The sequence below is a fragment of the Mytilus edulis genome, chromosome 4 (genome assembly GCF_963676685.1).
Source record: "Mytilus edulis chromosome 4, xbMytEdul2.2, whole genome shotgun sequence".
In the NCBI taxonomy this organism is placed as follows: domain Eukaryota; kingdom Metazoa; phylum Mollusca; class Bivalvia; order Mytilida; family Mytilidae; genus Mytilus; species Mytilus edulis.
In genome coordinates, this window is record NC_092347.1 from 28,083,963 (window position 1) to 28,097,728 (window position 13,766).

A 13,766-nucleotide genomic window follows, 5' to 3' on the forward strand; every position below is an offset into this window, starting at 1 on the left:
TTGTCTCCTCTCTTAATAAGGCTTCAGCAGCTGTGATAGCATACGGTACAGTACTAGGTTGCTTGCTACATGTTTTACAACAATAGTCAATATGTGGTAGGTTTTGAATTTCTTTGAGTGATAATTTTTCACAAGAGTAATGTACCCAGTGGCCATTTGTACACTGTACTGCCCTAGTCTTGCAGTTACGATTACATTTCAAGCATCTAACAGAGTTTGAGTCCACAGAGGTTGTATTATTAGCCTCTTCATTGCTTAGGATATGTTCAAGCTTATCTGCTAGTAATTTATTGAGGTTGTCTTTGTCTATTTTTAAGCCATTTAGATTTGTTTTCCTCATGATTGTATGGATCTTTACAAGGTCTTTATGGATGAAATAATTTGTCTTTTTGCCATTGACTAACATGGAGCATCTAGTTGTATATAAATTGATTGTACAACCTCCATTAATGCTATCTTTAACCATGAATGTATATTGTACAATGTTGCCACCTTTATCTTTGCTTATATCAGTGTGAACATTTGACATGTCATTGTAAAGTGTCTTGCAAGCAAATAGAAGAAGCTCAAATGAAATTGCGTCAAGCTCAGCGGTCAGACCACCACCCTTTATTTCATAAGATATTTCTGTGCGTTTTGTAGCATCAAGTTTCTTTTTCAAGGCTTTTTCAATATTCAAGCTATAGCATTTTATGATGGTGTCAGAGTCGTGTATGTGATCAATAACTTTGTTACTAGTGTTTGTATCAGGAGTTTTTGTAGTTAGCGCCATATTAACTGTTTGTGTATGTGTTCAGATACAGCTAGCTTGGAGTTCCCATGCAAACTGTACTGAAACACTATCGGCAGTTATTCAGTTGCTATTCCTAATAACTCCACTGTTTATGACCAGCAGTCAGTTTTGATTCTGTCTTGAGATTTCACGTAGCAAGACTAATGCCAAGTTTTGTTTTGGATGGATTCCATCACTGTTTAGCGAATAGTTGAAGTAATGGACGTACGAGAGCGAGTACGACGTTTCGAGGAAACCTTCAGATGAATAGAGAAATTAGGCAAGCTTGTATTGAGTTGGGTGTTCAAGTGTCTAATATGTCCATTAAGCACAAATATTTGGCGTTCTAGTTCTTTATATAAGGTTTTATATTCCTGGTTTAAATTGTTATCTGTTGAATTATTATATTCTTTTATAGAGTATACTAGTACTTCTAAAAATGTTAACTTTGAGCTAGGATATTGATTTAACAGTTCAATAAATTTGTTAAAGTATTGCACAATGTAATCAACTGTTTGATCTCCTTGACTGTTCAGTGTTATCTTTTTCTTGCATTTAGTGGTTAAATTGCAGGTGCCTAGCCAAATATAGATATGAATTTTACCAATATTTTTAATTTTACCATGAATGTTATTGTTGAGCCAACTGTAACTGTCTTGGACTTTGGAGCCACTTTTACACCACCATTTTATATGTCTATCTACTGGATTTGTGATGTGATTTCTTAAACAAAATCCTTTGCTATCTGATAATATTACAGGTGTGTAATTTAATCTATCATTAACAGGTGCAACAGGTCACTGAAGATACTTCACTAATTTTGTCTGGGACATATATATTTTACAGTTTGAAGCCTTCTAGTTACAATGAGATTTAATGGCTAGAACTAGATGTTAAGATTAAAATGTTTATATAAATATATATTTCAAATATCTATGTGTGCACAGCTAGTGTTGTATGGATGAAGCGATGTACCATATATGCATGTAGCGGAAAAAGCAATGTTATTATTACTGCAGACAGAAAATGATATTATTTGCTATTCAGTCACACAGTATGAATGATAATATGAATAAAGCGTAGATGGATGGGTATGTTTGGGACTCAGCATAAGACAATCAAAATGTTTTTCAAAATATGGCGGCCATTTTTTCATTGGTCGGCTTGTTGGCAGAGATACAAAGTTTATCAATTTAAAACCATAAAATTTTGCACTAAAAGTTAATAAATGGTTTTGAAAAAGTCAATTGGTCACATAGAATGCTGTGGCATTTAAAAATTCCTGATAAAATACAATGTTTCTATAACATGTTATCCCGCCACTAAAAGTACGTCTTCACCAAGAGAGTTAATGCGCAATGTTACGCAACTCAGGTTCGCATACTTATTTTTATTTATTTTGTTAATTGATCTATTTCTGGTATTATGTATTATTTATCGTCTTGAACATTGGTGTTTTTACTTGCTGACCATTGGTTTCTTTTACATAAACTTAACATTTTTATACATTTTAAACATGTTGAAATTAATTCTATATTTCTGTTGGATTTGAACTTTGTCTTTTATATTTTTTTACTTGTCCAAGGGCAACTCAGACAAAAATAATTACTTGTCCGGTTGTTCAAATGTACGAGTCGGGCGAGTCGGGCATAGCATTTCCACACCCCTGATTTAAAATGATTACATACCAATATAAAGAACCGTTCATCATTTTTGAAAAAGACTATGAATGAAATAACAAATTTGAATTATTTATCTTCCCTTCATGATAGATTGTTTGGGAAATGAACCAGAGGTATCTAATGGTAATCACAGAGAGGGACTAGCAAGCAATTTTAATTGTAGCTTATTCAACGTTAAAACAATTTTTCACTATATGGCCACACCAATTTAACTCCTTGTTCGACGGACCCGACCGCAGTCACCGCACCTATTTTTTTCAAAACAGATTTTTTTTTTTTAATTTATATTCCCTGCTTCCCGCATCCGGAAATGTAATAGTGTCCATTTCCCTCACCGTTTTTTTTGTAAATATTATAAAAAGATATTTACACTTGTTTTTATAATCACAGTCTTACCTGTATATAACGATTTTAAACGTATAAGCACCCCATTACACTGTGTAAATATCTGAAATAATATTTGATTCAGCATGATACACATTTATCCCAAGTGGGAGTGCTCCGATATAAATATATAACAGAGGACAATACCAGTACAGAACAAAACATTGGTTTCCTTCCCCCTTACTTATATTCCCTATCAAGAAATGTTCCTTGTTAGAATAAACTTCAAAGAACTTCGGAAAGAAATGCCTTCAGCTGCAATTATATTGTATGCTGGCAATACAAAACTAATCCATACCTGCTGCATGTTTATGAACCTGTCATTCACCAGTTACAATGTAGATATCGTTTGTTGATGTTCATAAAAATTATTTGGTATTTTCCCCTTTGTATAAATTAGATTGTTGGTTTTCCTGTTCGAATTGTGTACACTTATAATTTTGGGGTCCCATATTGCTTGTTGTTTGGTCTGGGTCAAAGCCCTGTGTAAAAGGCCGTACTATGACCTGTATTTGGTAGTATCAGGTTGGGAACAATCCTCCCTCAGACAGGGCACATATGGGATAATTTTACTGTTGTAGAAAAGAAATACCAAGGATTTGTATAGTGCTTCTATACAAATCCTTTGAAAAACTTCGAATTTTTTACTTAAAAAGAGGAGAAATACATTATATTTTAAACAACTAGACATGCTAGATATGGATTCAAAATTAAATTGGTGAAACCATAAAATAAATAATGATACATCTACAGAATAAACATATAATGAAAACTTTTGTGTAAAGCATAAATAAACGTAGGTTAAAAAACTGTCAAAATAGGTGCAAATCTGCTGACGTTATAATATATCTATACAAACTAATAAACTAATTTTGTCACAATAACATTAAAGTGGAGTTATGGAAGTCTTATAGGATTGTAAGTATATTTTATTTTATCACCTTGCACTCTCACATTTTGACTGAACAGTTTGTTCAAAATTCTGACAAGTTGAACAGTTTGGTTTTATAAAACAAATTTCAATTTGGTCAGAATTTTGAATGAGTTGCAATAGTCCGATAGCAACACTAACAGTCAAGTCACTGTAAGGCCTTCTTAAAATTATTCTATGACTAAAAAAAAACTAAAAAATGAAAATTTCGATAGTCAGTTTAAGGAAAGCAACTGGTGGTTAACTAGTGATGTTTATTTATATCATGTACATGCTATTTAGTTTTGAGGACGGATTAACTATTTTTTCTCTGTGAATTACAATATACCATTTATGGCTGTTTTTCATCACTTGCCTCCAGCTTCTATTGTCATTAACTTTTACTAAAATGTTCTCCTCAGAAACTACTTTTCCATATTATTTCAAATACCTCTGCCATCAATTGAAGCTATATTGGCACTTCATTACCATAGATTTCTGAAATTCTTTTACAAAACTATGACAAGCCAGTCATATTCTTTCCTTTCAAAACAAAGATTGTTATCAAATTTTAAATAATACAACAAACAAAAGCTTGTTTTGGGTTGAACAACTGTTATATTTTTAGACATATCATCTTAAACATGGTTGTTCTGATCCAGTTAAAGAAAGATGTGCTTGGATGGGAGACCGGATGAAAGAAAACGGGATTACCACATCATTAGAAAAAACTCGGTAAGTCTTCCTTTTGTTTCAGACTTACTTCCTGATAAAAGAATGTGGCACATGGCATGGCACTCAGAAAGAAGACTGTAGGTCGATAAGACGTCAGATGCATAGTCGCAAAATCAGAACAAAGTTGGAGTATATGAAGTAATTTAATAAGTTCTCCAATCCCTTTCCTCCATATAGATTACTTATGTTTTACACATTAATAGCATTAAGTTATAACAATTTATAAACATAACTCATAAGTATTTTACAACATTAAATTTATTTATCATGTTTATAATTAAGATAAGTACATACTTTTCATGAGCAAATACATTTGGGTTATTGCAGTTTATAGGAGAAATCATCTGGTTCTATATATGTGTAAACTTTTCACAAGCTATCAATTGGTTAGACTGGTTCCCGATCGCAATATTAAGTATGTTACACATATATATACCAATATAACGACCGGGACGAGCTTAACGTTACCTTGAACTTGTTTACAACGTTCTTCAAAATTGGAGGTATTTCTAAACCAAGCGTCGTCTATTGGCGAACTTTTTAATTTTGGCGTCCCAGCAGACGCTCCTTACATAATGAATTCTGAGATCAATCTCTCGAGAGTGTTATCATAAAATCATAATTAAAAAGATAAACAGGAACAAATGAAAATGAAAAATAAAATGTTATGAATAAAAAAAAAATTAAAAAAAAATGTATTCCAAAACTTGGATCTAAACAGTGAATGAAGAGACCTGAAGAGACCTGAAATTATATTTATTCAAACTTCAATAACTGTTTCATTTTTCAATGGATTTTTTCAACATTAACAAAAAGTTCTATACATAAAAGAAAAGTAAAATCACAAAAATACTGAACTTAGAGGAATATAAGTAATAATTTAAAAAGAAATTATGACAAATATTGTCAGTTACTGTTGCCGGCTCTGCCTATTAAAATATCTCTAAAAATGGCTATTTCACCATAAACAGCATTATATAGTGAATGTGTTTCGTCTGCTGGAAAAAAAAGAAAATAATTTATATGTTTATTTTGTTAGCATGAGGTAAGCAAAAGCCCAACTAAAAACTATTTACAAATAACTGACTAGTATTTCAAAAGCAATTTTTTTTTTGAAGATATGAGATTGACTTTCTTTTTTTGTATAATGTTTTATCAAATTTATGATGCAATTAGATTTTTAACTTCTTTTTTTTAACACAATTATAATAAATCTGAAATTCTATTTTCATACATGCATGTATACATGAAGGGGTAAGACATTTATGGGGACTCCGGGATCGGATGTTTTTAAGCTCCTGGAATTCTATTTCGAATTTCGGTATTGTGGGATTTAAATTTCTTTACATTGGGGACCTCAGGATTTCATGTTTTTTAGCCACTGATTTTGGGATCAAGACCTCCCTCATGGATATGTGCATTGGCGCTGTGGCATTTATATAGTCAGTGTCATGAACTAACGCGGTGTTTACATTGACCAAAACTCGGTGTTATGTTAGTGTAACTCACACGTAAACTAAACACAATTACATTCCAATTGATAAAACTCAATGTTTACATGAAGTGTAAATCCTGTTTTGTCTACATGCAGTCGATAGTCAATGTAGTCAATGTAGGCCTTGTGTAGGTTAAGTGTACACAAAACTGGGCATTTAGAAGATTATTTTTACCATGAATATTTTAGGAAGAAAGGATTTTTGAATAGCAATAATTAATAAAGTTCTTTACAGAAATATTTGTCTAAACTTTGTTATAAAGACAACTTTACGTAGCTTTATTAACCCTTTATCAAGACCCAAAGCATCATCGTGTCAGACCACCAATTAAAAATCACTATCTGTTCAACCAAATTTTGCAATTTTCTAAATATTTTACCTTAAGTTTAACTTCATAGAAACCAGGTATATCCTGAATTGTACATGTATCAGCTTTCTACATGCCAATTTTCACCATACCTTTAAAGCCTTCTAACAAAAAAACTGACCTTCGAACAGAGGTACTCCAAAAATAACCCCTGGTTTTTTGGAAATCTTAAATTAGTATACTATGGAGCGCATTAATCCTCAATTTTTAATGCAAACTCATAGATAAGTAAACTTTGGCTCAAAATGGTCTAGATATATTTCTTTCACCAAAAGTTTCATTTCTGCAAATTTGTTGGTTAGTTTAAGTAAACAAGGACATCAAAAGCACTATTTTGTGTCAGAGTAGGGCTACTTTTACATACGTTCTAAATTGGAGGGAGTAATTGGTGGTCTGACACTTCATCATTGCCGAAAACATAGTTCATTTGAAAAGGTCTTCGCGAATGGATTGGACGTACATAGAAATATTTGCCACTGGCCTTTACTCAAAGAACGATTCACTTATAAATTCATCACTGAAAAAGTGTAAGATAAATTGTATTGTTTGTCCAGTATCTCAGATCCGTTAGAATATACTTAGAAATAATTTAAAAAAAAAACATTACCACCCACCTCCCTTTGCCAAATGCTCCTTAGAGAAGAAATACCATTTGAAACAAACAGAAAAGATAGAAATATTGTGATCCTTAACACCTCCATCCTTTTTATGCCCCACCTACGATAGTAGAGGGGCATTATGTTTTCTGGTCTGTGCCTCCGTTCGTCCGTGCATCTGTCCGTCCGTGCGTCCGTCCGTTCAGGTTAAAGTTTTTGGTCAAGGTAGTTTTTGATGAAGCTGAAGTCCAATCAACTTGAAACTTAGTACACTTGTTGCTTATGATATGATCTTTCTAATTTTTAATGCCAAATTAGACTTTTGACCCCAATTTCACGGTCCACTGAACATAGAAAATGAAAGGGGGAGTTTCAGGTTAAAGTTTTTGGTCAAGGTAGTTTTTGATGAAGCTGAAGTCCAATCAACTTGAAACTTAGTACACTTGTTGCTTATGATATGATCTTTCTAATTTTAATGCCAAATTAGACTTTTGATCCCAATTTCAAAATGAAAGGGGGAGTTTCAGGTTAAAGTTTTTGGTCAAGGTAGTTTTTTATGAAGCTGAAGTCCAATCAACTTGAAACTTAGTACACTTGTTGCTTATGATATGATCTTTCTTATTTTAATGCCAATTAGACTTTTGATCCCAATTTCATGGTCCACTGAACATAGAAAATGAAAGGGAGAGTTTCAGGTTAAAGTTTTTGGTCAAGGTAGTTTTTGATGAAGCTGAAGTCCAATCAACTTGAAACTTAGTACACTTGTTGCTTATGATATGATCTTTTTAATTTTAAAGTCAAATTAGACTTTTGATCCAAATTTTACGGTCCACTGAACATAGAAAATGAAAGGGGGAGTTTCAGGTTAAAGTTTTTGGTCAAGGTAGTTTTTGATGAAATTGAAGTCCAATCAACTTGAAACTTATTACATATGTTCCTTATAATATAATCTTTCTAATTTTAATGCCAAATTAGATTATTACCCAATTTTTACAGTCCATGGAACATGGAAAAGGATAGTGCAAGTGGGACATCCGTGTACTTTGGACACATTCTTGTTCTTCGTCTGTCAACACGCTGCTGCAGCCTAGTATTTTCTAATACATAATCGAGACATCCTTAAGATCTGTAAACTACTGCAAATCATCAAAATAGCTTTCTCAAAGGAGCAACCTCTTAACCTTAAAAAGAAGGGGGGTATGTTTTGGTCAGAATTATTTTCGTGCAAACATTTTTATTTATTTTTAGCTCACCTGGGCCAAGTGAGCTTTTCTCATCTCTTGGCGTCCGGCGTCGTTAACTTTTACAAAAATCTTCTCCTTTGAAACAACTGGGCCAAATTTAACCAAACTTGGCCACAATCATCATTGGGGTATCTAGTTTAAAAAATGTGTCCGGTGACCCGGCCAACCAACCAAGATGGCCGCCATGGCTTAAAATAGAGCATAGGGGTAAAATGTATATTTTGGCTTACAACTCTGAAACCAAAGCATTTAGAGCAAATCTGACAAGGAGTTAAGTTTGATATTAAGTCAATATCTATCTGCCACTGAATGGAATGAACCAAACATTGCATGAATGTTCCTTATGAGGTGCTGACCAAGTGTTGTTACTTTGTAGCCGATCCATCATCCAAGATGGCTGCCAAAGGGGGACTTAGTTTAACATAGGACCCTATGGAAAATACATACAAATTTCTTCTTTTAGAGAGCCACTGAATTGAATGAAACCAAACATGTTTGTTCCTTTCCTTTTGAGGTGCTGGCCAAGTGTTGTTACTTTGTAGCCAAATTTTATCTTTTTAAAATAATTTTAAAAACCCAAGAAAAGTCAGGTGAGCAATACAGGCTCTTGAGAGCCTCTAGTTATTTTAGGTTGACTGCAAGATTACTCCAGCCATAACAATATCCCCTGATGATTTTCAACAACCTCAGGGCTGATTGATATACAGGCAAATTTATGTAACTAAAAATGTTCATTCTTATTATCTTGATTGTTTTTTATAGCAATTAATCTTTTTAAATAATTAATCATTAGAATAATATCATCTTAATAAAATATGTTCATCTATTACTATATAATTTAATTTTGGCTGTAAAGCAACTTCTGATTGGCTGAAGTTGTTTTGTTTATCAGCTCATAGACATAATTATGTCATGTGACCGTGACGTCATCAACGTTTTTTCATGGTTTACTCAGGTTTAAAATGGAATTTAGAATTATAAATTATAAGAAATAACTAATATTTTTTCTGTCTATTCAAAAGTAACATAAAAAAATGTGGTGCACACTTTATAATAACCAGTGTTGGGGGTTATTCAGTGTGCCCCACATTTTTATGCCCCTCTACAATATATGCCACCTACGATAGTAGAGGGGCATTATGTTTTCTGGTCTGTGGGTTTGTTCGTCTGTGCGTCTGTTTGTCCCGTTTCAGGTTAAAGTTTTTGGTCAATGTAGTTTTTGATAAAGTTGAAGTCCAATCAATTTCAAACATTAAAAATGATAGTGCGAGTGGGGCATCCGTGTACTGTGGACACATTCTTGTTGAGGTTATTTCTTCATAAACAGAAAAAATATTACAGTTATTCCTTAATTAACATAAGGGTTATTCCATTATAAGAGATGTATGAGGGTCCTAAGGGAATTCAAAAATTGCCTTCAACCAATGTACTTTCCTAATCAATTTTGTGTACATCAAATGAATGTGCAACCATAAATGACCAACAACTTTCATCTGTTTTTCTTTCATTTTAGGCGTTGTGAAAATGTAGCAGTTAGAAAGACAATTATTTATAGCAAAATTTCAGGTATGACATGCGTTCTTGAATCTTCTAGTATTTGAAGACCAAATATTATTGTTTTAGACAGTTGATAAGATTTTGTTGTATGATTTATCAATATATTGTGTGTGTGTGAAATTCATTGCATCAACACATACAGAAATACAATCCAGCTCAGATAATCAAAATGTCTATACTGTAAATTGAGAAAAATGCAATAGGGTTATTATAAACACAATAATTTTAACTCACATTGTGAACTATTTTATCTGAATTGAACAGGATTTTTTTTTATCACAAAAATTAAAATAGGATTTAAGTCTTTAATGACAACATCGCAATAGTAAATGCACTCAATAATTTCTGAATTTACAGTATCTGATAACTTGAATTTACTAAATTATTTAAATATCAAACTTTTTTCGCACTCTAACTTTAGTAAAAGTGAATAGAAATCGATGAAATTTTGACACAAGGTTTATGACCACAAAAGGAAGGTTGGTATTGATTTTGGGAGTTGTGGTCCCAACATTTTAGGAATTAGGGGCCAAAAAGGGCCCAAGTAAGCATTTTCTTGGTTTTCGCACTATAACTTTAGTTTAAGTGAATAGAAATCTTTGAAATTTTGACACAAGGTTTATGACCACAAAAGAAAGGTTGGGATTGATTTTGGGAGTTTTGGTCCCAACAGTTTAGGAATTAGGGGCCCAAAAAAGGGCCCAAATAAGCATTATTCTTGGTTTTCGCACAATAACTTTAGTATAAGTAAATAGAAATCAGTGAAATTTAAACACAAGGTTTATGACCACAAAAGGAAGGTTGGGATTGATTTTGGGAGTTGAGGTCCCAACAGTTTAGGAATTAGGGGCCAAAAAGGGGCCCAAATAAGCATTATTCTTGGTTTTCGCACCATAACTTAAGTATAAGTAAATAGAAATCTATGAAATTTAAACACAAGGTTTATGACCATAAAAGGAAGGTTGGGTTTGATTTTGGGAGTTTTGGTCCCAACAGTTTAGGAATAAGGGGCCCAAAGGGTCCAAAATTGAACTTTGTTTGATATCATCAAAAATTGAATAATTGGGGTTCTTTGATATGCTAAATCTAACTGTGTATGTAGATTCTTAATTTTTGGTCCCGTTTTCAAATTGGTCTACATTAAGGTCCAAAGGGTCCAAAATTAAACTTAGTTTGATTTTAACAAAAATTGAATCCTTGGGGTTCTTTAATATGTTGAATCTAAAAATGTACTTAGATTTTTGATTATTGACCCAGTTTTCAAGTTGGTCCAAATCGGGGTCCAAAATTAAACTTTGTTTGATTTCATCAAAAATTGAATAATTGGGGTTCTTTGATATGCCAAATCTAACTGTGTATGTAGATTCTTAATTTTTGGTCCCGTTTTCAAATTGGTCTACATTAAAGTTCAAAGGGTCCAAAATTAAATTTGATTTTAACAAAAATTGAATTCTTGGGCTTTTTTGATATGCTGAATCTAAACATGTACTTAGATTTTTGTTTATGGGCCCAGTTTTCAAGTTGGTTCAAATCAGGATCCAAAATTATTATATTAAGTATTGTGCAATAGCAGGAAATTTTCAATTGCACAGTATTCAGCAATAGCAAGAAATCTTCAATTGCACAGTATTGTGCAATAGCAAGAAATTTTCAATTGCTCAGTATTGCGCAATAGCAAATATTTTCAATTGCACAGTATTGCGCAATAGCCTGAAATATCTAATTGCACAATATTGTGCAATAGCAAGAAATTTTCAATTGATTGGAGTTATCTTTCTTTGTCCAGAATAGTAGTTGAGTCAACTTAAATCATCGTTTTATACAATATACAATGTATATTCACTTTTACTACCAACTGATAAATTAAAACAATCTTTACCATTCAGTGATAACAAGCACCTTTTGTTACATCTTAATATTTTATGATGTATTTAAATGAGTAGTTATTGTTGCCAACTCCATTAGAAATTTGAATTGAGATCAGTTTTGGAAAAGGGAAAGGGGGATGTGGAAAAAAAAGGGGGGGGTAAATTTTTCTCCTTTCAGATTTCATAAATAAAAAGAAAATTTCTTTAAACATTTTTTTGAGAGGATTAATATTCAGCAGCATAGTGAATTGCTCAAAGGCAAAAAAAAAAATTTAAGTTCATTAGACCACATTCATTCTGTGTTAGAAACCTATGCTGTGTCAACTATTTAATCACAATCCAAATTTAGAGCTTTATCCAGCTTGAATGTTGTGTCCATACTTGCCCCAACCGTTCAGGGTTCAACCTCTGCGGTCGTATAAAGCTGCGCCCTGCGGAGCATCTGGTTGTAATTTAAAAAATAAAAAGTTCCCTTGTTGAAAAGATGGGTCCTCTGAACCACACTAATTTTGAACCCCTGAAGCTGGAGGAATGTTGTTTTTTTGGCGGGGTTGCACAAAGTGCCATTCCTGCTATAGAGTGATGGGTAAGGAAAGTGGGTATACCTTATTTTTGTGAAACCATAGAGCATGAATTTCATTAAAAAATTGCTTGTCTCCACCTGGACTCGACTGTGTTACAAGGCAGCGTGTTAACCAACTGACCTAAAGAAGTACTTCGTTAGCTCAACCGCTTACAGCTGAATAAGTATCTACCACATTTACTAAGGGAAGCACTCCTCCCCCACTTCTCTGCTTGCAAGATTGATATAAAAATATCAAGGAAATTGATGAAATTCAATAAAATAATATTGAAGGGAAAGTTCATTGACATTAATGATGTTAACCTGTTTCATATTTTAAGGTGGTACCTAACACTACAGGTAGATAACTCTTTAAAATCAGCTAAACGTTTTAATCACGTATTGTTAAGGAAATATTATGCTTCTCCATGATCAAAACGAGTGTTTGTCAAACTGCTATACATCCAACCAATTTTTTCCCAGAAAGTGATTGATTCAAGTTTTTTGAAATTTTTATATTTATTTCAAAGAGTCAAAGTAAACATTTTTTCAAAATTTCATGGAAATTAAATGAGCCAAATTAATTTAAGTCAAGGTGTTGGGTACCACCTTATAGGTTGCACTTTGTAAATACAGCTGTTTTTCAAACCACGCCTCTGTTAGGGAGATTTAGAATATTCATAGAAAATTAATTTTGTTTACGTACTGGTTCCCAGTTTTGCTCTCTGTGTTCCATCTCATAGAGACATAACTTGGGAATGTTACCAGTAAATATACATGTGCATATTGTTTCCATTGAAATCTGTGGTAGCCCATCATTTGAGGTAGGGGTAGTTCAGAAAAGTAGTGTTAGTTTATAAACTCTGAAAAGTTCAGGGCATATAAACATTGAAAATGTGCCGCACAGCCCTATATTTTGACCTTTGAAAAAAATTGTAGTGCATATGAACTTTCAATTCTAGGATAAGATTTTTTCAAAACTTCATAGTAAAAGTGGTACAGTTTTAGCAGTAAAAGGAGTTCCTATGGGAAATTGCATTGTCAATATTTACAGAAATGTTACCTAAAGCCAATTGAAGACTATTCTGTACAACAAAATTTTAAAAAAAATGGTGTATTGTGACAAACTATATGCCTTTTTAGCTCACTTGGCCTAAAAGGCCAAGTGTGCTTTTCTCATCACTTGGCGTCCGTCGTCGTTAACTTTTACAAAAATCTTCTCTGAAACTACTGGGCCAAATTTAACCAAACTTGGCCACAATCATCATAAAATTGTTTACCAAGTCAAGATCTATCTGCTCTGAAATTTTCAGACTATTCGGACAACCGGTAGTGGGGTTGCTGCCCCTGAATTTGCAATTTTAAGGAAATTTTGCCGTTTTTGGTTATTATCTTGATTATTATTATAGATAGAGATAAACTGTATACAGCAATAATGTTCAGCAAAGTAAGATCTACAAATGAGTCGACATGGCCAAAATGATCAGTTGACCCCTTAAGAAGTTATTGCCCTTTATAGTCATTTTTTACCAATTTTTCGTAAATTTTTATAATCCTTACAAAACTCTTTTCCTCTGAAACTACTGTGTCCTG

General features: G+C 32.8%; 1 protein-coding gene across 1 annotated transcript in view; it reads left to right on the plus strand.

Moving 5' to 3' along the window:
• Positions 1-1,395: 1,395 nt before the first annotated feature.
• Positions 1,396-13,766, plus strand: part of LOC139521326 (polycystin-1-like protein 2) — a 47,241-nt gene continuing 34,870 nt past the window's right edge. Inside the window, exons 1-3 of the mRNA XM_071314804.1 lie at positions 1,396-1,488; positions 4,377-4,483; positions 9,700-9,752. Coding sequence (XP_071170905.1) covers positions 1,396-1,488; positions 4,377-4,483; positions 9,700-9,752 — 253 coding nt within the window. The remainder of the gene's footprint in view (positions 1,489-4,376; positions 4,484-9,699; positions 9,753-13,766) is intronic.